Source organism: Triturus cristatus, chromosome 3_1, assembly GCF_964204655.1.
Source record: "Triturus cristatus chromosome 3_1, aTriCri1.1, whole genome shotgun sequence".
Lineage (NCBI taxonomy): Eukaryota > Metazoa > Chordata > Amphibia > Caudata > Salamandridae > Triturus > Triturus cristatus.
This window is the reverse complement of record NC_140583.1, coordinates 518,147,413-518,172,489: the sequence shown is the minus strand read 5'-3', so window position 1 is coordinate 518,172,489 and position 25,077 is coordinate 518,147,413. Positions and strand designations below refer to the sequence as shown.

The 25,077-nt window shown below is 46.8% G+C and overlaps 1 protein-coding gene across 3 annotated transcripts in view; it reads left to right on the top strand.

The window, feature by feature from the left end:
• The window catches only part of WDR93 (WD repeat domain 93), a 486,239-nt gene that overhangs the window by 107,776 nt on the left and 353,386 nt on the right, over positions 1-25,077 (top strand). For all 3 annotated transcript variants that reach the window (XM_085644428.1, XM_085644426.1, XM_085644427.1), the window contains one exon: positions 1,266-1,330. In XM_085644428.1, coding sequence (XP_085500554.1) covers positions 1,266-1,330 — 65 coding nt within the window. The remainder of the gene's footprint in view (positions 1-1,265; positions 1,331-25,077) is intronic.

Below are 25,077 nucleotides of genomic sequence, written 5' to 3'. Positions count from 1 at the left end.
ACTCTTCGTTGGCTACGTGGGCACTAAGAAGGGGCGGGCGGTGCACAAGCGAACCATCTCTCGGTGGGTCGTCTTGTGCATTAAGGCCTGTTATTCCTTGGCTAAGAATGAACCTCCTGTGGGGCTGCAGGCCCATTCCACTCGGGCCACAGCGGCTACTACTGCCCTGGGACGGGGAGTCCCTCTGCAAGACATTTGTCAGGCAGCAACATGGGCCTCGCTGCACACGTTTGCCAAACATTACTGCCTGGACAGCCAAGTCCGGAGAGACGGCTTCTTTAGCCGTTCCGTTCTCCAGGACTTCCTGGTGAGATATTAGTTCGCAGACCCACCACCGGGGTTGGTATTGCTGGGGTATCTATTCTAAGGTAAGGAATATAACTAATGTGTTTCTTTCAGATGAACAAGTTACTTACCTTCGGTAACGATATATCTGTAAGAAACATTAGTTAGTTAGATTTCTTACCGCCCCACCCATCCTCCCCATTCTGCGAACTGATATCTGGGGTTAAGGTCATCCTTTTCAGGGCCCTAGATTTATGGCACCAGTGTCGGGTTCTTGCATGGCTCTGCGTTCCTGGTGCGGAAAGCTATGTACAAGAACTGACGTTAGCGCGCGAGGGCGGCGTCTAAGTACTCCGACGACATCATCCCGGTGATCACGACGCCGACGACGGACGCGGAGCCGCAGATGACGCCTAGCGACGCGCAAGGGTATTGCTGAAGAAAAATCTTTCCGGATCCAGCCTGACGCCTGGGGATATTCTAAGGTAAGGAATCTAACTAACTAATGTTTCTTACAGATATATCGTTACCGAAGGTAAGTAACTTGTTCTTTAGTTAGGATGTTTCCTTTTTAAGAACTTTCCTCATAATATTTATGTTTGTGGAAATATAATGAGCCTTGGTTGTTGAACTGTAATTGTCACATTAGCTTACCATTTAATGAGAAATTTTACTTTTTTCAAATGAATTTGTACTTTCTTCGTATTTATTTAATATGTTTTATAGTGTACCTTTTATGGGTCTATGGAACCGAAATAAAGGAGGCATGATGAATAATCCAATTTCTCACATGGTGTTTTTGTGGTCAGTGCCATATTGCTTTTAAAGTGCAGAATAGTACAGGAAATATGAATCGCAAGATCATGTTCAAATTGACATAAAATTAGCATTTGTAGATTAAAGCTCTTTATGCTCTTCGAAAGTGTGATTTGAAAATATATGCCACCTTCGTTTCTTCTAACTCCTTATTTCTCTTTTAGGAGTTGTTCGACTGTTTTATTTTTACAAGGATGCTCTCCACTTAATTAAAGCTTTGAATGAAACGGTAAGCTTTATCTCAGCTTGTTGTACTGGACCTTAAAGGTAATTTGCCTAATAGTGGCCTTATTTGGGTTTACAGCTTCATTATGATTATGTTTTGATTTCTTACAACCAGATACTTAAAATTGAACTCCCAAGAATAATAAAAAAGTGACTTCTTATGCACAAGACCTTGTATATATACAGGACCTTGAATACATACCAGATATTAATGTTGTTAATATGGGTTCAGAGTAGACATCTTCCCTGACTCTGAAGCGTCAGAGACCCTTCATTAATGTAACATTGCACTGTGGCACCTGCCTGGTTCTTTCCTTGGAGGACACTCACGAACTCCTCTACTGTCATCCGACATCACTATACCTCTTTGGATATGCACCAGCTTTATGTAAATCATCCTTGTTCATGCTCCAATAGGAAACACTCCAGAACTGCCTGTCTTTTCTAGAGATGAGCATAAGCAACCCCAGACTGGTTTCATGTGATTTAAGCCTCAACATTGAGGTGTTGCTCGATCTCAGTGGCACAGAGATCGCGGATCCCAGGTCTGGGTGTACCCAGTGCTTAATTTGAGCCGGAGCTTTCCGGTGCTGAGCACCGGCACTTAATTGGTTTCCGGTGCTCGGCACCAACACCTAATTGTCAACACCACACTTAGGGCAGTCTGCCACAAGGTGGCGCTGCTCATGTAATTTAAAGATGAGCAGTATAACAGTTGTTTAGGAAAACAATATACATGAAAAAATTACTCATACCTGCCTCCCCAGCCATTCCTTTTGCTTTGGGGACCTGGAATAATCTGAACTGTCGCATTTACATGCGAGAGAGATGGTTAGTAGTTGTTTTTGCACCGATGAAAGGGCATTGGGTGGTGCAAGCTGCAGTGGCCACCAGGTCAGAGCCCTGGCACTTAATATTTTACAAATTAAGCACTGGGTGTACCTGTTGCACTTAGGGATTCGACTGCAACAAATTATCAAGTAATGGAAGGAATGCTTGAATTGAAAGAATTTCAGCCACCACCATCGCTTGGGCTGCATTCTAGTTCACTGTTTTTTGCACACTATGCCACTCCAGACAGGGAGCAGCCATGTGCTAGTCAGTGTTGGTCCTGCTTCAAGAAGAAATTACATGGGGCCATATGTATCAAAAAAGAGTTTTGCGATTCTTAAATTGCGATTTTTAGCGAATCGTAATTAGAGAATTGCAAAATGCAATGTATGTAGGATTTGCTAAAAATGTTGCGAATCCTACATATTCCTTATTTGCGAATCGCAAATTGAGATTCGCAAATGAGGAATACATTCCCACTCATTCCAATGGGCTAGGTGGCCTATATGAATGAATGGGAAGACATTCTCAATTTGTGATTACCAATTAGACGATCGCAAATTGAAAATGCAATTTCAGGGTTGCAAGGGTGCCAAAAGGACACCCTGTTGCACCCCTGAAATATGCATGTGTGCACATATTGCGCACATACATGCCATGTATGAGCGACTTAAGGCACTTTTAAAAAATCAAAAAAGTGCTTTTTTAAAGAAAATCGCAAATTACCACCAACTTAAATTTGGTGGTAATTTGCAATTCCTTAAGGCCAAATAGCAAATTTCCTGGTGCTTCCAGAATTGCATTTAAGGAATCGCAATTTGCAATTCCTTAATTGCATTCGAAAAATAGAGAATCGCAAATTTTGCAATTCTCTATTTTGTGATGGCCTTTTGGGATGATACACCCCAAAAGGCTTTTTCCAATTCACAAACGGGCCGATTCTGAGAATCTGCCCGTTTGCAAACGGGAAAAAGGCTTGATGCATATGGCCGATGGTCTTTTAATAATCACTGTTTGTAATGTGATGAATCATCCTGTTAAAAAAAAATGGTAAATGGTAAAACACAGACAAACCAAGGCAAGAAAATACCGATGGCACAGCTACACAGGGCACTCTGAAGTTGGCGGACAAGAACACCAGTGTCAATAATGAAGGAGGTTGTTGAAGAAAGAGGAAGCGCACTCGTGTTCAAAACAAGGTATTTCAAGTAGAACAGGGTATGGGTGCAGACGAGTAGATCCCCCTGAGTAGGGATGGAAATCATGCGGAAGCACGTTCTGATCAGAAGCGTATCACTCGAGTTGCACTCCAGTGGAGAAATTAATCAAGCGAGAGTAAATTCTGTGATTCGTTGATTTATTCAAATTACATGAATTCAGTAGCTCCTTTGAAAAGTATAATTTTCACTGAAATCCAAACATCACAAACGAGTATATTGAGATTCATAACTCGATGTAGCCCAATGCATTTCGGGCCAGTGTGGCCCTTCGTCAGGGGCGGCACTATAATAGGAGGATACAAGGAAGCAGCTTTAATCAATACAATAGTATCATGAATCAATCAGTCTAAAAAGCAGTGTGAAAAAACATGGAACATTCAAAATAACGGGATAGATATGGATGAAAAATGCGTAAATAAAAGCAGTGTTGTGGTGGTGTTGTTTGAAAAAAATAGTGTTAGATGGAGAGATGGGTCCTGTTAAGTGGATGTTTAAACGGTAAACTTAAAGTCACAAGCAGGGGTAATGAATCCTAAAAAGTAAATGGGGTATGGTAAAGAATGAATACATGCGAACGTGAAAAAATGAAAAGAATACAACGTGTTTGTCAAGGTCTAGTAGCAAGAAGTTGAAACGTTACGAGTGTGCGTGCTCGAAAATTAAGTGCCATTGGAAGAGATAACGAACAAACAGTGCGTGAGCTGTCGAGAATGAAATTTGTGATGGAAGTTAAGTACCGGGTGAAAGGAGGGTCACGGGTGCGTTAATTAACGGAGTGAACAAAAGAACGAACAGAACGAACAACTAAACAATTATTGAAGAGCAAGGCGGTATAGGGCATAGCGCAAAACACTTACGTGATGTGAATAGTTCAAATCGATCGAGGCTGTGCAGTCATAAAGTACCGGCGTGTCAGCGAGTCAGTCGACTGTAAAACGCGCGTAGTATTTAAAGGGTGTCATGTGATTGTCGTCGCAAATCAAAATGACTGAGGGCCTCGTAGCCGATCATAAAAGATTATACTGGTCAATATACCGTCAAACGTGTAGGAAGCGGATAGGTGCGTCATGAGACGGTGGAAACCAATCAGAAAGGAAAAATACAAGTCTGATACAATGTATCGGCGAGTATACGAATGTATACGGATGGTTACGTCAATCGTAGGGGAAAGTGCAAGTCCGGTGCGATGTATCAGAAATTGTCAGAGTGTGTGTTCAGAACGGTGAATGCGGAAAATGCAAACAGAAAAACACGTGAAGCAGAAAACTGGAAAGAGAGTAAGGTCGTGATTGCGGGGTTAGTGATTAAGGTATATTGATGTAACGAGCGGAAGAAAAGTGGTCTAGAGTAAACATGAGAATAGTGTGTGCGGGGTAGCCATGGAAACGAAACAAAAAGCGTGTATGAAGGTACTAATGGCATGGTGATACGATGCATTAAGACTGTAATAAGGATAACAAAAAGTGTTCTGCGAAAATCCACAGAGGAGACAAAATTCTATAAAAGGATGATGTATGATGGTGAACAGAACATATTTGTGGTAAAATCAAATGCAATGGGTAGCGAGTAAAGTAAATGACAATGATAGAACATCAGGAAACACAAGGTTATAGGGCCCCTGGTCTCATGTGATTATACCCTTAACAATAGTACATAAGTGTATTCTGAAAGCTGAAAGTCAAGTGAGAATCAAAGAACATTACAAAAAACAACCTAGATCATAACGTTCATTGAGTCCTCTAGGGTGAATCGAATCTAGTTTGTTGATCCAGAAAACTTCGCGTTGTAATAGATATTGTGTGTTGTGTCGTCCTTTTATGATAGGAACTTGTTCGAGAATCAAGAAGCGCAGTTGACAGATGTTGTGTTGTAAGAGATCGAAATGGTTAGCAATAGGAGATTTTATCTGATGAATACGTATGTTGCTCTTGTGTTCGTTGAGTCGAATTCGTATTTTCCTCTCTGTCTTGCCGACGTAAACAAGCCTGCAGGGACATTTAAGCAAGTAAATGACGTTCTGAGTATTGCACGTAGCTGTTACTGTTAGATTGATAGGAAAACCTTTGTGAGGGTGTGAAATCTTGTTGCCCTGATCAATTTGAACTATTCACATCACGTAAGTGTTGTGCGCTATGCCCTATACCGCCTTGCTCTTCAATAATTGTTTAGTTGTTCGTTCTGTTCGTTCTTTTGTTCACTCCGTTAATTAACGCACCCGTGACCCTCCTTTCACCCGGTACTTAACTTCCATCACAAATTTCATTCTCGACAGCTCACGCACTGTTCGTTCGTTATCTCTTCCAATGGCACTTAATTTTCGAGCACGCACACTCTTAACGTTTCAACTTCTTGCTACTAGACCTTGACAAACACGTTGTATTCTTTTCATTTTTTCACGTTCGCATGTATTCATTCTTTACCATACCCCATTTACTTTTTAGGATTCATTACCCCTGCTTGTGACTTTAAGTTTACCGTTTAAACATCCACTTAACAGGACCCATCCCTCCATCTAACACTATTTTTTTCAAACAACACCACCACAACACTGCTTTTATTTACGCATTTTTCATCCATATCTATCCCGTTATTTTGACGAAGGGCCACACTGGCCCGAAATGCATTGGGCTACATCGAGTTATGAATCTCAATATACTCGTTTGTGATGTTTGGTTTCAGTAAAAATTATACTTTTCAAAGGAGCTACTGAATTCATGTAATTTGAATAAATCAACGAATCACAGAATTTACTCTCGCTTGATTAATTTCTCCACTGGAGTGCAACTCGAGTGACACGCTTCTGATCAGAACGTGCTTCCGCACAATAATGAAGGAGGCTCAGTGTTGTCTGTGTCTGCAACGGCAGGTCCTGCTCGTGTGGGTTGGGGAGGTGTGAGGGTGCGCGGGGTGAGGTCACGTCCTGAAGATGGTGCTGCTGTGCAAGATGACCCACAGTTAGGACGCATCATAAATGCATACAAAGAATGCACCGGAGACTTTGGCCAGGTAGTTTGGATCCTCAAGTCCATGCAACATCAGCAGGCTGCCCATTATGCCAAAATGGACTCCCACAGGTCCAGGAAGGACTCCCACATGTCCAGAATGGAGACCAAAATGGATAAAATGGATGACCTCACTGCTGTGCACAGGGACATACTCACATGCCTCTGCCAGATTGCTGACAAAATGACCACACCTCCCTGTGTGCCCACTGTGAGAAGTTGGCCTGATATGTAGTGCTCACTATTCTAGTGATCACTGTGTATCATTCCAAACGACCCTTATTGATGATTGGTTGTAAGTCAACCTTATAGACCAGCTATCCTAGTAGCGTGGATACGAGCAGTCTTAGGCTAAACTCTAGAGGGCGTGTTAAGCCAGCTGTTTACCATCACATATACCCCTTGAACACCAAGTGAAAGGACACCACACAAGTTGTTATGAAAATAAAAGGATATTTATTTATAACAAGACTACCCTGGCTCTTTATGAGTCAGGGAGCTAAGCACACTACAAAACTCTTAGGAAAATACTTCAGTTGCACAATTTACACAAATGCCCGAGGGGCACGAGAAACCATCTACACTAACAGTGAAATGCGAATGGTTAGAGTCTGGAGGTACTGATTCCGGAGTGTTCCGATCAGTGGGACTAAACGAAAAAGGAACTGGACACTTGTAGAGCGAACCTGCGATGGAGCACCGAGATGCTCGAGTTACCTAGCCCGGAGGCTGCGGCTGCGTGAAGTTCGGCAAGATGTCGGGAGTCCTCGTGTAGTCTCAGGAGCCTGAAAGAAGAAGTTGCTGGCAGGCGACCAGTGACGATGTTCAGAGCGATCCAAGCCTGGATCGGTGATGAAGGAAACCTGAAAGCAGAGGGGACTCAGTTCTCAACCGCTAGCCAGCGATCGTGTGGGTACCAGGGGGGTACCGGCTGAAGTCACCTCGACCAGGTGAGTGGGTGACGTCGGACTCGGCTGTTCCTCGGACCAGGAGGCGCGGCGGCGACCAGGATGGAGGGCGAGCTGTCCCACGAAGGTGTCTGCTGTCGATGATGCTGGGCCCAGGGAGGGGCAGCGGATCTTGGCAGTGGCAACCCAAGCGGGGGAGTCAAGATGGCGTCGGGAGTGGACCAGGAGGGTCCGTGGTACTCCTCTGTTGAAGGGGAGCAAGAGCCAGTCTGGAGCAACCAGACCGGTGATGCAAATAATCTTGGAGCGTCGTGAAGAGGGCCACAAGCCGGTCGGCAAGTGGTCGGACAACGCTGGGAACAGCAAGAAGCGGAAGGGCCCCACGCAGATCTCGTGGATGCTGGGGAGACAGACTTCGATGCTGGAGCTGCTCAGGGTTTAGGGCTTCTCAAACCCTAGGTGCACTCACTCGAGGGTCCCTCGGTGGGCGTGCTAGATAAGCGTCGTGCAGGTTCTGAAGATAGCCGGTCCCGCAGGTCTCGTCACACCTACGACTCTCAGCTGGGCTGATGAGGTAGGTAAAAGGTCAGAGATGGCAGGGAACTCGGGTCTCGTCGAGCTGGGCAGTCTTGATCCGTAGGAGACGTACAGCAAACCGCAAGCGCTTAGGTGGTGCCTGCTGGTGCAGGGTGGCTACTCCTTAGCCACAAGGGAGAGTCTTCAGAAATAGTCAAGAGTTCCTTTCGTGGAAAGTGGTTCGTGATTCGGAGTTATCCGATTATCTGATTATCCCATTTGGGAAGGGGACTCGCTCCTACCTTTATTCTAAGAAAAGGGGCTGGCCCGTGACTAGGTTCTACCTATGGGTGGAGCCAGGAGGGGGGTGGTTACACCCCTATCCTTTGTCCGGCTTCGCGCCAGCTCAGGGGCTGGTGTGCCCCCGAAACTGGTTTGAGCCGGGCTATGCACAGTGAGCACCGGGGTGCCACTTGCAATCACCTTCCTTTCAGCCCTGCCTACCTGGGATACACAAACCCTGTCTGGGATGGTGCTAACACCGCCCTCGACAGGAAACCCTTTGTCCAAGCTCCCCTTGCTGGAAGGTTCCCCAGCAGCAGGAGGTCAGACTTGTGTCTGGTGGCAGCATCCACTTTGTGATGCTGAGGCTTGAGTCAACTTTAACCGGGGTTCAAGGTTACTTCCATGTCGTGTCCCTCTAAAAGGGGGGAATGCTAACCCCGTCGCCAGGACTGGCCAGGGGTTCGTATTCCCATTCGTATGACACCTTACTCGACATGTGTAGGTGATGTGATGCCAAAGTTAGCAAATAACCGCAAGGATTATAATGCATTAAAAGTAGTTGGCCCGCGTCACCATGGAACGGCTATTAGGACTTGGTTCCGCAAGCCGTCGACGGGCTCAGCTCGCGCCAGAGCACCGTCCCACATGATTCCCTGCACTCTGCCTTCAGGATTGATAAGGCCTGCTATAGGAGTGACTGATAGGAATCCATGTGTCCATTTTAGGGTTTAGGTGTAGGAATACTACACCTACAGCAACGGGTGATTACACCACGTGGCCCCAGCTGTCGTGCAGCCAGTTGTGTCAGATTTGGGCGGCCATTCCAGGGGTGGCATAATACATGCTTCAGCCCCTGATAGGCCCTGGGTACACCGATGCCCTGGATACCTGTGGTATGCTGAGACAGGGACTGACAAGGCGGCCCAGTTCCAATTAGTGGATGCACCTAATGTACATGTGTGTTAATTTCGAGAGAGAACAGCTAGGCTGTGGGTCTGATTGGCAGGCCCACAGCCGGAGAAAGTCGTAAACCAATGAAGCAAAAGCAAAAAATCTGGGTGATCATAGGATTGCAGACCCTACTCTCCTACATGACCCCCCCCAAACTTTGGGACAATAAGCTAACCTTGACCAGGTGAGTCTTCTTGCTCTAAGTGGAAATACCTGGAGAGCCCATCTGCATTGCCATGATCAGTGCCAGGTCTATGCTCCACTGTGAAGTCCATCCCCTGTAGGGAAATGGACCACCTAAGTAGTTTGGGGTTTTCACCCTTCATTTGATTTAGCCACAAGAGGGGCTTATGGTCGGTCTGAATCTTGAAGTGAGTGCCAAACAAGTATGGCCTCAACTTCTTCAGGGCCCAAACCACAGCAAAGGCCTCCCTCTCAATAGCTGACCAATTCTTCTCTCTGGGGGTCAGCCTCCTGCTAATAAAAGCTATGGGCTGGTCATGACCATCAAAATTCAGTTGCGATAGAACAGCTCCCACACCCAGCTCCGAAGCGTCTGTTTGGACAATGAATGGTTTGGAGTAGTCTGGACTCTTTAGGATAGGTGCTGTGCACATGGCCTGCTTTAGGTCATCGAATGCCTTCTGACAGCTTGCTGTCCACTGAACTTTTTTTGGCATCTTTTTACTTGTCAGGTCGTTTAGCGGGGTCGTAATGGATCCATAATTTCTGACAAATTTCCGGTAATAACCAGTCAGGCCCAAGAAAGCTCGAACCTGAGTCTGGGTGGTTGGAGGAGCCCAGTCCTGGATGGCCTGTATTTTGCTCTCCAATGGTTGAACCTGGCCTCCACCTACAAGGTGGCCCAGGTATACAACCTGTGTCTGCCCTATCTGGCACTTGGTGGCCTTGATAGTGAGGCCTGCCTTCTGCAGGGCCTCTAACACTTTCCTCAGGTGGACCAGGTGATCCTCCCAGGTGGAGCTAAAGACAGCGATATCGTCCAGATACGCCGCACAGAAGTCGTCCAACCCAGTGAGAACTCGATTCACCAGCCTTTGGAAGGTGGCAGGTGCATTTTTCAAACCAAAGGGCATTACCACGAACTGATAATGCCCACCCGGGGTAGAAAATGCTGTTTTGGGCTTGGCCTCCTCAGCTAACCTGATTTGCCAATACCCAGCTGTCAGGTCAAACGTACTTAAGTAGTTGGCCGAGGCCAACCAGTCGATAAGTTCGTCTGCTCTTGGTATCGGGTGGGCGTCAGTCGTAGTGACCGCATTGAGACCTCTGTAGTCCACGCAAAACCTCATCTCTTTCTTACCGCCCTGGGTGTGAGGTTTCGGCACGAGCACTACGGGACTAGCCCAGGGGCTGTCCGAGGGTTCAATGACTCCCAGCTCCAACATTTTCTGCACCTCTGTCTTGATGCAGTCTCTGACATGATCAGGTTGCCGATAGATTTTACTCTTTACGGGCAGACTGTCCCCAGTGTCGACCTCATGGGTACACCACTTGGTCTGACTGGGTGTCAGAGAGAACATATGTCGAAAGGATTGAAGAACCTGTTTACAATCCTCTTGTTGATGTCCAGAGAGGCTGCCACAAAAGACAACACCATCTACTGATCCATCGTCAGGGTTCTGAGAGAGCAGGTCTGGGAGAGGGTCACTCTCCTCCTCCTGTCCCTCATCTGTGGCCATGAGCAAGCCCATGCCCTCCCTGTCGACATATGCCTGGAGCCTGTTTACATGGAGCACCCTGTGGGGGCTCCGGGGAGTTCCCAGGTCTACCAAGTAGGTGACCTCTCCCTTTTGCTCAATGATCGTGTGGGGCCCAGACCATTTGTCTTTGAGTGCTGCTGGGGCCACTGGCTCCAGCACCCACACCTTCTGTCCAGGCTGGTACACAGTCAGGACAGCCTTTTGGTCGTGCCAAGCTTTCTGTAATTCTTGGCTCGCCTCCAGGTTTTTAGACGCCTTTTCCATGTACTCCGCCATCCGCGAGCGGAGACCGAGCACATAGTCCACAATGTTTGATGCCGGCTTTCTGAGAGGTCTCTCCCATCCTTCCTTTACCAAACAAAGGGGTCCCCTTACAGGATGTCCGAACAGAAGCTCAAAAGGGCTGTAGCCAACCCCCTTCTGCGGGACCTCTCTGTAGGCGAACAAGAGGCAGGGTATCAGGACATCCCATCTCCGCCGAAGCTTTTCAGGTAGTCCGTGAATCATCCCTTTTAGGGTCCTGTTGAATCTCTCAACAAGCCCATTGCATTGTGGGTGATAGGGTGTGGTGAACTTGTAGTTGACACCACATTCCTTCCACATAGCAGTCAGATATCCCGACATGAAGTTTGCACCTCTGTCTGAGACGACCTCCTTAGGGAAGCCCACTCTGGAGAACACTCCAAGTAGGGCCCGTGCCACCACAGGTGCTGTAGTGGTCCTAAGGGGAATAGCTTCAGGATACCTGGTGGCGTGGTCCACCACCACCAGTATAAACTTGTGCCCTGATGCTGTCTGGGGTTCCATTGGTCCGACAATGTCGATCCCCACTCGTTCAAAGGGTACCCCCACCACTGGTAGTGGTATGAGGGGGGCCTTTGTCGTGCCACCTGACTTACCACTGGCTTGGCAAGTGACACAGGAGCGGCAAAACTCCTTCGTATCTTCGGACATGTGGGGCCAGTGAAAGTGTGGAACAATTCTGTCCCAAGTCTTATTCTGGCCTAAGTGACCTGCAAGGGGAATCTCGTGGGCCAAGGTGAGAAGGAAACCTCTCAGAGACAAGGGGATGACCAGCCTCCTGGTCGCACCAGGTTTGGGGTCTCTTGCCTCGGAGTACAGGAGTCCATCGTCCCAGTACACTTTGTGGGTACCTGTGGCGTTCCCTGCAGCCTCAGCAGCGGCCTGCTGTCTGAGGGGTTCAAGTGAGGGGCAGTCTAACTGTGCCTTCCCCAGGTCTTCCCTGGAGGGTCCCCCTGAGCCCAGAAACTCAACCTGACCAGGTTCAAGCTCTTGCGGCTCAGTTTCCCTCAGTTCTTTAAGGTCAGCCTCCTCGGAGACTTGATCCACGACCTGGGGCAAGGGGGAAGGCGAAGCCTTACCCTTACTGCTCCTTTTCTTGGAAGGTGTCTGGTCCGTTCTTCCAGGATCCAGCACCTGTTCAGTGGGGCATCTTTTGGCCTGTGACCTGGTCACAGCAAGGACATGTGCTGGCAAGCCTAACATCTCCATGTGAGTCCTCTGCTCCACTTCTGACCATTGTGACGTTTCCAAATCATTGCCCAACAGACATTCTACGGGGAGGTCTGAACTAACCACCACCTTTTTCGGGCCACTTACCCCTCCCCAGGAGAAATCAACAACTGCCATACTGTGATTGGTAGTGACGTTGCTGGCATTGGTCACTAGGTAACTGGTACCTAGCATGATCTGTCCAGGGTCCACGAAGTTAGGCGTCACCATGGTGACACTGGCACACGTGTCCCTGTAGGCCTGAGCCACTTTTCCATTTATCAAAGGTGTCTGTCTGTATTTGCCCAAAGTATTGGGACTGGCATCAGGGGACATATCCATATCCCCTGTACAGACAAGGACGGCCTGAGTGAGCGTGCCGACTAAGTCGTCACTCCCCTCGGTTCCCAAGGTTAACCCAACTAATGCCTTGGGAGGCGCACTACCACTGCTGACTGTACTAGGGGGCGCAGGTGCCTTAGGGGCTGCAGTGGCAGGAGTTTGCCCTCCTTTCTTGGTGCACTCACTAACCCAGTGAGTCTTACTTTTACAGTATTGGCACCACCTTTTTGACTGGCCTTCTTGAGTCTTCTTCTTCTGTGAAGCCTGACCCCCACCCTCTTTGGTTTGTTGGGGACCTGTCGAAGACTTCTGGTCATTTTGTTCGTTCTTGTTACCCTTTTGGTCTGCTTTCTTCTGACCACCCTGGTTCTGATTCTGGTTCTGCTTGACCCTTGTTCTGACCCATCTGTCTGCCTTCTTTCCCAATTCTTGGGGAGAGGTCAGATCCGAGTCGACAAGGTGCTGATGCAACAATTGGTTCTGACAGTTGTTTAAAATCTGTTCTCACATGATAAGATTGTACAATCCTGTGTAATCAGTAACCTTGCTACCCAGAAACCAGCCTTCCAAAGCCTTAGTGGCACAATCGACAAAGTCAGCCCAATCCTGAGACTGAATTTTCTGGGTGTCCCGGAACAGCACCCGGTACTGTTCCGTGGTTAAGCCGAACCCATCAATCAGTGTGTTCTTCAGGACTTGGTAGTTGTTAGCATCCTCAGCTCTTGTAGTGAGGAGCTTGTCCCTTCCTTTACCTTCAAAGGAAAGCCACAGTATAGCTGCCCACTGACTTGGGGGGACGCACTGGACAGTGCAGGCCCTCTCCAAGGCAGTTATCCACTTGTGGATGTCGTCCCCTTGTTTAAAGGGGGGCACTATTTTACTCAGGTGTCTAGTGTCTATACCCCTGTCTTTCTCTTTATTGAGAATGCTGCCACCAGTGGGATCTAACCCACTTAATTTCTGCTCTCGGGCCAAGGCAAGTCTTTCTTTGGCGAGGGCAAGTTCTTCCCGCTCGATCCTCAGATTGACCTCCCGCATCTTTGCTTCATGCTCCCTCCTCTGAGGGGAAGTCATTCCTCTCTGAGAAGATGCCTGAGAGACATGTGTATGAACCGATCTGCCAGAGCCTCTGGAGAGAGACCTAGCTCGTCCGTTCCCAAGGTTAAGCCTGCTTGAGCGTGGGCCCGGGGCTCCCCCAGTTCCATTCTCATGCCTGCTTAAGTTGGTCCTTGTAAGCCTGCCGACTACCACTGGACCTTTGTCTGCCTCGTCTCCCGATAACTCGTCCTCGTCCTCCTCCTCTGTGTGGAGGTCGAGGTCTGGGTCACCGAGGGTTCCCTCTATGGGAGGCATGTTCCCATCTGCACTGGGGGGACCTGGGTTAGAGGACCTCCTAGCATCGTACGCCTCTAAGAGACCTATCAGTATTGCGATGGTAGGGTTAGAACCCTGGTTTAGCTTCCTGGAGGCACACAGTTGTCTCATCTCCTTGAAGCTAAGAGCTGCATATCGTGACACGACCTGTGGAGGGTCACTGACCACTAAGGGAGTCCCTGCAGACTCTCCGTGGACCGACATGCTTTTCTAGTGAGGTGTAAGTGTTGCACCTACCTACACTATGGGTTTACCTACTGATCCCTTGCTAAGAGTTGTAGTCAGGGTGTGCTAAGCCCTGTTACACTACAACAGCCGGTTCAGTAGAACTCGGAGTATTCTAAGTTAAGTTATATGTACCTGGGTACTTATGTGATCTTTCACTGCGATATTCTTAGGATACGTGTGTGGTAAAACAACAGCAAGCTCAAATCCCAACCGCTGCTCACCAATGTGAGAAGTTGGCCTGATATGTAGTGCTCACTATTCTAGTGATCACTGTGTATCATTCCAAACGACCCTTATTGATGATTGGTTGTAAGTCAACCTTATAGACCAGCTATCCTAGTAGCGTGGATACGAGCAGTCTTAGGCTAAACTCTAGAGGGCGTGTTAAGCCAGCTGTTTACCATCACATATACCCCTTGAACACCAAGTGAAAGGACACCACACAAGTTGTTATGAAAATAAAAGGATATTTATTTATAACAAGACTACCCTGGCTCTTTATGAGTCAGGGAGCTAAGCACACTACAAAACTCTTAGGAAAATACTTCAGTTGCACAATTTACACAAATGCCCGAGGGGCACGAGAAACCATCTACACTAACAGTGAAATGCGAATGGTTAGAGTCTGGAGGTACTGATTCCGGAGTGTTCCGATCAGTGGGACTAAACGAAAAAGGGACTGGACACTTGTAGAGCGAACCTGCGATGGAGCACCGAGATGCTCGAGTTACCTAGCCCGGAGGCTGCGGCTGCGTGAAGTTCGGCAAGATGTCGGGAGTCCTCGTGTAGTCTCAGGAGCCTGAAAGAAGAAGTTGCTGGCAGGCGACCAGTGACGATGTTCAGAGCGATCCAAGCCTGGATCGGTGATGAAGGAAACCTGAAAGCAGAGGGGACTCAGTTCTCAACCGCTAGCCAGCGATCGTGTGGGTACCAGGGGGGTACCGGCTGAAGTCACCTCGACCAGGTGAGTGGGTGACGTCGGACTCGGCTGTTCCTCGGACCAGGAGGCGCGGCGGCGACCAGGATGGAGGGCGAGCTGTCCCACGAAGGTGTCTGCTGTCGATGATGCTGGGCCCAGGGAGGGGCAGCGGATCTTGGCAGTGGCAACCCAAGCGGGGGAGTCAAGATGGCGTCGGGAGTGGACCAGGAGGGTCCGTGGTACTCCTCTGTTGAAGGGGAGCAAGAGCCAGTCTGGAGCAACCAGACCGGTGATGCAAATAATCTTGGAGCGTCGTGAAGAGGGCCACAAGCCGGTCGGCAAGTGGTCGGACAACGCTGCGAACAGCAAGAAGCGGAAGGGCCCCACGCAGATCTCGTGGATGCTGGGGAGACAGACTTCGATGCTGGAGCTGCTCAGGGTTTAGGGCTTCTCAAACCCTAGGTGCACTCACTCGAGGGTCCCTCGGTGGGCGTGCTAGATAAGCGTCGTGCAGGTTCTGAAGATAGCCGGTCCCGCAGGTCTCGTCACACCTACGACTCTCAGCTGGGCTGATGAGGTAGGTAAAAGGTCAGAGATGGCAGGGAACTCGGGTCTCGTCGAGCTGGGCAGTCTTGATCCGTAGGAGACGTACAGCAAACCGCAAGCGCTTAGGTGGTGCCTGCTGGTGCAGGGTGGCTACTCCTTAGCCACAAGGGAGAGTCTTCAGAAATAGTCAAGAGTTCCTTTCGTGGAAAGTGGTTCGTGATTCGGAGTTATCCGATTATCTGATTATCCCATTTGGGAAGGGGACTCGCTCCTACCTTTATTCTAAGAAAAGGGGCTGGCCCGTGACTAGGTTCTACCTATGGGTGGAGCCAGGAGGGGGGTGGTTACACCCCTATCCTTTGTCCGGCTTCGCGCCAGCTCAGGGGCTGGTGTGCCCCCGAAACTGGTTTGAGCCGGGCTATGCACAGTGAGCACCGGGGTGCCACTTGCAATCACCTTCCTTTCAGCCCTGCCTACCTGGGATACACAAACCCTGTCTGGGATGGTGCTAACACCGCCCTCGACAGGAAACCCTTTGTCCAAGCTCCCCTTGCTGGAAGGTCCCCCAGCAGCAGGAGGTCAGACTTGTGTCTGGTGGCAGCATCCACTTTGTGATGCTGAGGCTTGAGTCAACTTTAACCGGGGTTCAAGGTTACTTCCATGTCGTGTCCCTCTAAAAGGGGGGAATGCTAACCCCGTCGCCAGGACGAATTCGTATTCCCATTCGTATGACACCTTACTCGACATGTGTAGGTGATGTGATGCCAAAGTTAGCAAATAACCGCAAGGATTATAATGCATTAAAAGTAGTTGGCCCGCGTCACCATGGAACGGCTATTAGGACTTGGTTCCGCAAGCCGTCGACGGGCTCAGCTCGCGCCAGAGCACCGTCCCACATGATTCCCTGCACTCTGCCTTCAGGATTGATAAGGCCTGCTATAGGAGTGACTGATAGGAATCCATGTGTCCATTTTAGGGTTTAGGTGTAGGAATACTACACCTACAGCAACGGGTGATTACACCACGTGGCCCCAGCTGTCGTGCAGCCAGTTGTGTCAGATTTGGGCGGCCATTCCAGGGGTGGCATAATACATGCTTCAGCCCCTGGTAGGCCCTGGGTACACTGATGCCCTGGATACCTGTGGTATGCTGAGACAGGGACTGACAAGGCGGCCCAGTTCCAATTAGTGGATGCACCTAATGTACATGTGTGTTAATTTCGAGAGAGAACAGCTAGGCTGTGGGTCTGATTGGCAGGCCCACAGCCGGAGAAAGTCGTAAACCAATGAAGCAAAAGCACAAAAATCTGGGTGATCATAGGATTGCAGACCCTACTCTCCTACACCCACTACATCAGTTGCCACTACATCTGCAACTGCCGCAGGGAGGGATGAGGACTCTGGCGGCCTGCACTTGAGGGTCCCCCTCAAAAAAAGAAGAGGGGTCGTCCGAAGAAGGACAAGTGAGAGACAGATGGCCATGCATACCCCCCATGAAGTGAACACCTGCTCCTGACAACTCCTCTGTGAACTCTGGATTTCTAGCACCTTATACAGCACCATCAATTACCTGTCCTATTTAACACATGCATTGTAATTAAATCATATTCACACAATACTTGCCTCTGTTGTGTATTAAACACTGTTTGTGACATAGAGATGATGACCTGAAAAAGAAATACTTTGCAGGGAAACAAGTACAGCAATTGAAGCACAGTCTTCTGAGTAATTGTGATGTGACACATATGTGAGATACACACAACAAGGTGAACACAGCACAAATATCACATGGCATACATACTCATTGCCTCCACTATTGTAAACTGAAAAGACACTTTAATGCACAAACACTAAACATCTTCAGATAAAGTGGAAAGCAGGGCACAGGTACAGTATGCAAATGAATGTTGGATTTGTGTATACAGACGAGGTACACCTAAATGTGGAGCACAGGTTTATTACACATTCACAACATGTTGCCTCCACAACAGATGCAAGCTAACCACACAGTGACAATAAGCACAAATTAACCAAGAGGGACCAAAATTTTAGTCATTGGGTGTGTGGTACCGCTTTCTGTTTCCAACAAAAGTCGCAATCTGTAACAGCATTGTGTGTTTTGGAGGTCACATGTCACCAGGCAACAGCCAAAGGACCCTGTGAAGGAGAGACATAGAACAGTCTTTACATAACTAAATTTCTGCAATCATCTCCAATGGACATTCCATACACAAGTATTATGATTTGTGAACACAACTTAGGACTCATGTCAACACTGTACTGGTGAACATACTAACTCAATGGACACATAACTTCAAGGATCATGTCAAGTAGCATGCACCCACACGTATGCATAGATATTGCACTACAGACACATATCATGCAAAGAAAAAGCTTAGTCAAGTTGTGGTAAATAAAATTCCTTTACCTGGACTTAATTTGATACAGAAACATAATAAAATAGCTCAGTAAAATGAGAGGCAGAATCCGTGATATTAGAGGTTCGGAATGGGCTTTATTCCAGTGATCGATTATAATCGGTTGCTCCAAGTTCCATCACCACGGAGGTTCAGGAAGTGAAGTACATACTTTATTGACAAGAAGTAACTTTTATAGTACATACATTACAATGAAGCGAATGCAGTAGGCGTAACAATTGATAAGAAAAATGACGATTTATCTGCGTAACTGAAAATGGGTGTAATAAGGAGTAAAAAGGAACATAATTGGTTATGATGTCACATATAGGTGGATCTATAAGATAATACTTGGCATAGATGCGCGCGCAGCAGTATGACGTGTAATTGACGTGCAACTAGGGGGTGAAGGGGACTTGACATTTAGCTCTACATGTGGAGACAAAAAGTCTGGGGGGTCAAGTCAACCTAATCCCAAATCATATCTAACATCCTATGTTTAAAGAACTATGTTATCCACAAGGGAAGGACTCTCGGACAGAATCTATTCTATACTGACTGTGCGTGCGTGTACAAGCGTCTAAGTGTCTACACTGAATGCGAGGGGGTAGGAATATTCCATGGTAACAGGGCTATGAATTACTTGCATGAGAACAGAGAAGCCGGGCCTTTTGCTCGGTAACTGGAAGAATGTTTACTTAAACTACTAGGCAGGAATGCATCGGCTGAGGGGGAAGCAGATAATTCGAAGGTGAAATACAGTTCTTGGCAGAGAATAGGCTGATGTCAGGCTTCGGGAGCCGCGCAGTGAATGAGACAAAGTTCATGGCCACAGATGCAGGCTCAGACTCGAGGTTTCAGAGGCAGAAAGCAAGAAGAGTTTTGATGACAGAATCAGGGCCTACTTGCCTGGACTGAAAAATGGCATAAGTGAACCATATAAAGCCGGTGGCCTTTCATATTTAGGAATGGAATATCCGGCCTATTCATGGCGGATCTGACAGAGGACATGTTGACGGTGGACGCACATGTATTTGCGTCTTCATAACTGGAACTGGAGGGAACATACATGTACTTGTGACATGCACATAGAACCGTTGGGGTCCAAGATAGGGGACATAACTGACCAGAAAAATCCATATTTCCACATTCCCTCCTTGTCCCCTACTTGCCCGTTAAGAGATATCAATCTTCATCAATCCATTGATCTGTTCATATAGCATCATTTGTTCTTCTTTCTTCTTCCGTGACGAATGAAATCTTGGTGGTGGAATACACGATGTGGCACACAGACCACAGATCGCTGGTCCACATTGTAGACATAGACAGCAACTGAATAGTATGAGAAGGCCAATACCTAGGAAGGATAAAACTCTCCATCCCCAGGCTGATATCACATTCCAAAACCAACTGGACCAAGTCCAAGTGCCTGGGTTCTGGTGTATCTGGTTTACAATCTTATGAAGGCGAGTGATGGCTTTATATACAGATGGCGAATTTTCTGGTATGAATACGCAGCAGCTTGATCCGATGACCCTACAAGCTCCGCCCCTATCAGCCAGGATGACGTCAAGGACAAGACGATTTTGAAGCACAACAATCCGCATAGCAGACTGCTCTTCTGTTAAATTGCCTAAGGCGGAAATAGTCTCATTCACTACTGCTTCAAGGGTTCTAGTTAATCTACGTATCAGCTTACTATTAGTAACAGTACCTATATAGGGAAAGATGCCTTTATTAAAATCTACATACTTGTCCCATGCCGTCTCAGTGTAATCGACAATGGGGAGATCTCTCCGCTCTCTATTGTGTACTAAATGAATATTTCTATAATAATCAGGAGGAGCTAGGAAAACAGGTGGCAAAAGGAATGCAATGTAGCAGGTACCATCCCAATCTAGAGGTAGACGCATATATGCAGTCTGACCACATATAAAGTAGGAGTGGCGATAAGCTCTAAATGAAGATTTGCCTTGATCACTGAATTCTACTATAGTGGTGCATTTACTATGGCCCATATGTATGGAACCAACCTTTCTTACACACAATTCACCCTTCGCTGGGAATACTGACATGGTGGGTAAGACTAGTTCAACTTCGGATACGACATTTAGAATCATGAGATTAGGTGTAAAATTACCTAATCCATATACTTCATTTTCTAGATCAGTTCCTGTTCTTTTGGGGTGACCCTCCTTGTCAGGGTAGCAGACCTTGAGTAAAACTAGGTTCAGGTTTCCCCATACCCAATGATCTTGGTAAACCGCTGTGTCTGAGTCTATGGAATTGATTAAACTAAACCATGCTCCACAGGAGCCATTATGTGTAAATGGATGTGGAAAGAACGGCAGGACTCCTTCATAATTCTGATAGGGAGGGAGCCGGCCACACACCCAACAATTAGTAGCATTACTAGTCTGATGGGAATGATGTAACATACTAATGAAAGTGTTATTGCGCAGCGCAAGTCTATAAGATAATTCATGCGGAGGTAAGTCACTAAAAGAATGTTCAGCAGTAACATTATAAACATGTCTAGAAATAGGGTAATATATGTGCAACAATATACTTGCAGTAATTATTAAAAGACTCAAGAAAAACAAAATTAATAATGTCACTATGCAGTGGCTACGCAGTGATTTACAATACGCCTGTCGTTTCAACATTTTCCGGGTATTTTCTCTACTCAGGTCCAAGGGATACATGTCAGAGACAATTCAACCGCTTCACCTTGGAGAGGACTTAAACAATCAAATTGCTCGACTTGTTGGGCCTAAGCTTTAGTTTGTAATTTTCAGAGTTATTCTGTTCAACAAAAGGAAGTTTTGAATCAGTCTGTGAGGGAGTGCAGGGCACAATGTCTATATCCGAGGATAGTCCATGAAATTTCTTGATATGACTTGAATGAATCCAGCCCTTGCGGCCCTCGATCTTCACGGCTGTCCTTGTGGTCAGCAGGACCAACTTGGGTGTCTTCCACCTGGGCTCCAGCTGAGTCTTTCGGTCGAAATTCCTCACAAATACGAAATCACCCGGAACTACGTCATGGGGTTTCACCTCAGTGTTGTCGGGAAATGCTGCAGCAACCTGTGAACGACAAGATTGTAGTGCAGACATCAAGGAAGCCAAGTAATCTGTCAGCATATTGCAGTCAATATCAGTTATTTTGCGTGGTATAGGCGTCCCCCACATATTCGGTGGTCTGCCGAAGATCACCTCATACGGGGATAGCCCTGTTCGAGAGTGTGCTACCATTCTCATGTAAAAGAGTGCAACTGGTAACGCTACTACCCAGTCGACACCTTTCTCTCTGCATATTTTGGACAATCTGATTTTCAGTATCTGGTTATGTCTTTCTACGAGACCTGCTGCCTCGGGGTGTCGGACACAGTGGAATTTCCACTGATATCCTAACAGAAGTGAAACATGTTTCATTAATTCGGATGAGAACGGCTGGCCGTTATCTGAGTGAACAACACGTGGTAAACCGTATCGTGGGAAGAATTCTCGAACCAACTGTTTGGCAGTAGTCGGGGCAGTGTAATCTGAAACCGGGTATGCCTCTGTCCAACGGGACAGAGCGCAAACAACTACGAGAACATATTTGAATCCTCGACATCGTTCCATCTGGATATAGTCCATCTGGAGTACTTCAAAAGGATGATTAGGAGGATGAAATCCACCCTGTTCTACGGGAACGCTTTTTCCTGGGTTAAACTGACAACAGATCATACAGGTACGGACCTTTTGTTTGGCTGCTGCTCGTAAATGTTTATTGAACCAAATGTGTTGAATGCTGTCTAGCATGGCTTTTTCTCCTAGATGTGCTGGACTATGTATAGTGTTAATTATAACTTGGACCATTGAATCAGGAAGGAGCCATACAGACTTTTCCTTCATCATCCATCCTTGATCCGTTTGGATCCCTCCTAATTCAGTCCATTTCTTTATTTCGTCTGGTGTAGCATGTGTCTGTATGTCAATTACGTCAAGAGTAGGATCTTTAACTGTCATACAATGTGTCGGTGTCGGGACTATTGTTTTTGTCATGTCGGGGGTTTGAGTTTGAGCAGTCTGTTTAGCTGTTCTGTCGGCTAGATCATTGCCTTGGGAAATGATATCAGTAACCTTCGTATGAGCCTTACATTTCATAATTGATATTGCAGTGGGTAGATGTATTGCATCTAATAAGGCATGAATGAGGGGTCCGTGCTGAATGTGGGCACCGTGGGAAGTTAAATAACCTCTCTCTCGCCACAGCACGCCGAAGTCATGTACAACTCCGAATGCATAACGTGAATCAGTGTATATGTTGACTTTTTTATTCGTGGCTTGAATACAGGCTTGTGTCAGAGCGATAAGCTCTGCGGCTTGAGCTGACAAAGTATTTATACGATTAGTTTCAATGACTTCAGTATCTGTTGTGACTGCGTAAGCAGCCACTAACTCTCCTGTACTTGTTCTCATACATGAACCATCTACATACAATGTCAGGTCTGGATCTGACAATGGGACATCGGTTAAGTCTTGTCTGGGTTTTGTCGTTATAGTAATAACTTCAATACAGTCATGAGCTAGTGGGTCTGTTCCGGTTACTGGCAAAAGTGTGGCAGGATTCAATGTGTTACAGCGTCTGATTTCTATATGTGGCTGAAACAATGTAAGTTCGTACCCTGTAAGTCGCGCTATAGTCAAATGTTGTGTTTGCGTTCTATTTACAAGAACCTCTACTGCGTGTGGTACTTGAACTGTCAATGGATGTCCTAACACTATGGCATCGCTTTGTCTGATTGCTAAAGCTGTCGCTGCTACTGATTTCAGGCATGCAGGCAAAGCCTGAGCTACGGGATCTAATGTACTAGAAAAATAAGCACATGGTTTGTGTGCTCCTGCTTGTTCCTGTGTGAGTACTGATAAGGCAGTACCTTCGCGTTCTGTAACAAAGAGTGTAAACTGTTTTCTGTAACATGGCGTTGCTAAAACAGGTGCTTGACATAAAACTTTCTTTAGGCTTTCAAAAGCTTGTGTGTGTTCCTGAGTCCAAGGGAGAACAGTCGATGTGGCTGCCTCCTGTGTGGTTAACTGAATGAGTGGTTTTGCTAGAAATGCATACTGAGGGATCCACTGCCTACAATATGAAGTGAGGCCTATGAAAGCTCGTACTTCCTTTTGTGTCTTGGGTATTGGCATGTTAGCTATTAACTGAATACGGTCGGGTGTAAGCTGCCTTCCCTCCTTGGACAGCGAGTGTCCAAGATAAACAACTCGCTGGACACAGAATTGCAGCTTAGAAGGGGACACTTTGTGCCCCTTTTCGGCCAGAAATTGTAAAACTGTCAGTGATGCTTTCTCACATTCGGGTTCGCTTCTCGCGGTGATCAGCAGATCATCAACGTATTGGAGCAGAGCAGTGTTAACTGGCATGTGGATACTGTCAAGTTCTCGTTTTAGTGCTTGGCTATAGATGCTGGGACTTTCTGTAAATCCTTGAGGTGCGCGTGAGAATTTAAAGCTACGCCCATTTAAACTAAATCCGAACAAATATTGGCTTTCCGGATCTATTGGGACGCTGAAAAAGGCATTCTTGAGATCGATTACAGTAAAGAATGTCGCTTCGGAATCAATAGCTGTCAGTAATGACGAGATATCTGGGACCACAGGAAATTGTGGCACAATGCATTTGTTTAACTCGCGCAGATCAATAACCAATCGATATACTGGCGGGGCCTTAGGATCTGTTCGTTTAAGAATCGGAATTATCGGTGAATTACATACATTGGAGTCTGTTTCTACAACTACTCCTTGGGCAATGAGCTCGTCAATGATTTGTAGTAAAGCCACTACAGCATCTGGTGGTAACTTGTATTGTCGTATTCGTGGTAGCACCACTCCTGCCTTTAATGTGACTCGATATGGTGTGATATTCATGCAACCAACATCAGTAGGGCCTTGTGCCCATAGATGCGTAGGTAAAGTCTGCAGTCGGGGATCCATTTCTCTAGACACATAGTGACCTTTAAAATCACGTAAAAACAACCTTACTCCTTCCGGAGAACAACATATTATGGCTCCTAGAGCTTTCAGGGTCTTTATTCCTAACAAGTTTTCTGGACATGATTTTGTAAGCAATAAATCTGTAGTTCGGGTCAGAGGTCCTATCGTAAGTGGAAGAGGCTGTGATACTTCATTAACAATAGGTTTTCCTGAAAAGCCAAGGGAAATATTCTGTGAGCCTGAGAGGGGTGCCCCTGGAACTTCACTACGTTTTATAGTTGTTCGACTTGCCCCTGTATCGAGTAAAAATTTCCTATCCTGGCCTAATAATTCACTATGTACATAAGGTCCTTCTTGATCTACAGGAATCTCGATAAGGGGTAAGTCAACTTCCCTCTCTAGGCTAGTTCATGCGTAACGCTGATACTCAGGATATTCATACTGTGCGGTCTGATACATTTGTCGTGTTGTTGTCTGTGTGGCAGCAACAGGCAACGGTGGTGCAGCTGGCACAAACTGTATTGGCTGTTGTGCGGCTGGCATGGCCTGGGCATGCTGCAGAGCTCCTTGTTCATTCTGATCTTGTCTGAGTGGCCGTGATCTTTCTTGTGTTTTACCTATGGCGATATTATGTTTTAAAACTGGACAGTCGTGTACGTAATGACCTGGCTTTTTACAATAATTGCATGTCCCTTTTACAGGTCCTGCTGAATCGGAATGTGTCATACCCTTTTTATGTCCTTCAGCTGGAACTGTCTGGGAAACTAGCATTTTCATTTTCGTGTCTTTCATGCGTCTGTGTTCATGTTCTTGTTCCTCTCTAATTCTATTGTGATGGTACTGTAACATTTGTAACATTTGTGATGGAGTGTTACCTTGCCAGGTACTCTCGAATTTTAATACTCTATTCTTTACTGGGGGCAGGGCATTTTCTACTAATTTTGTTACAAACAGATGCGGGTATGATTCGCTACTTGCTTTTA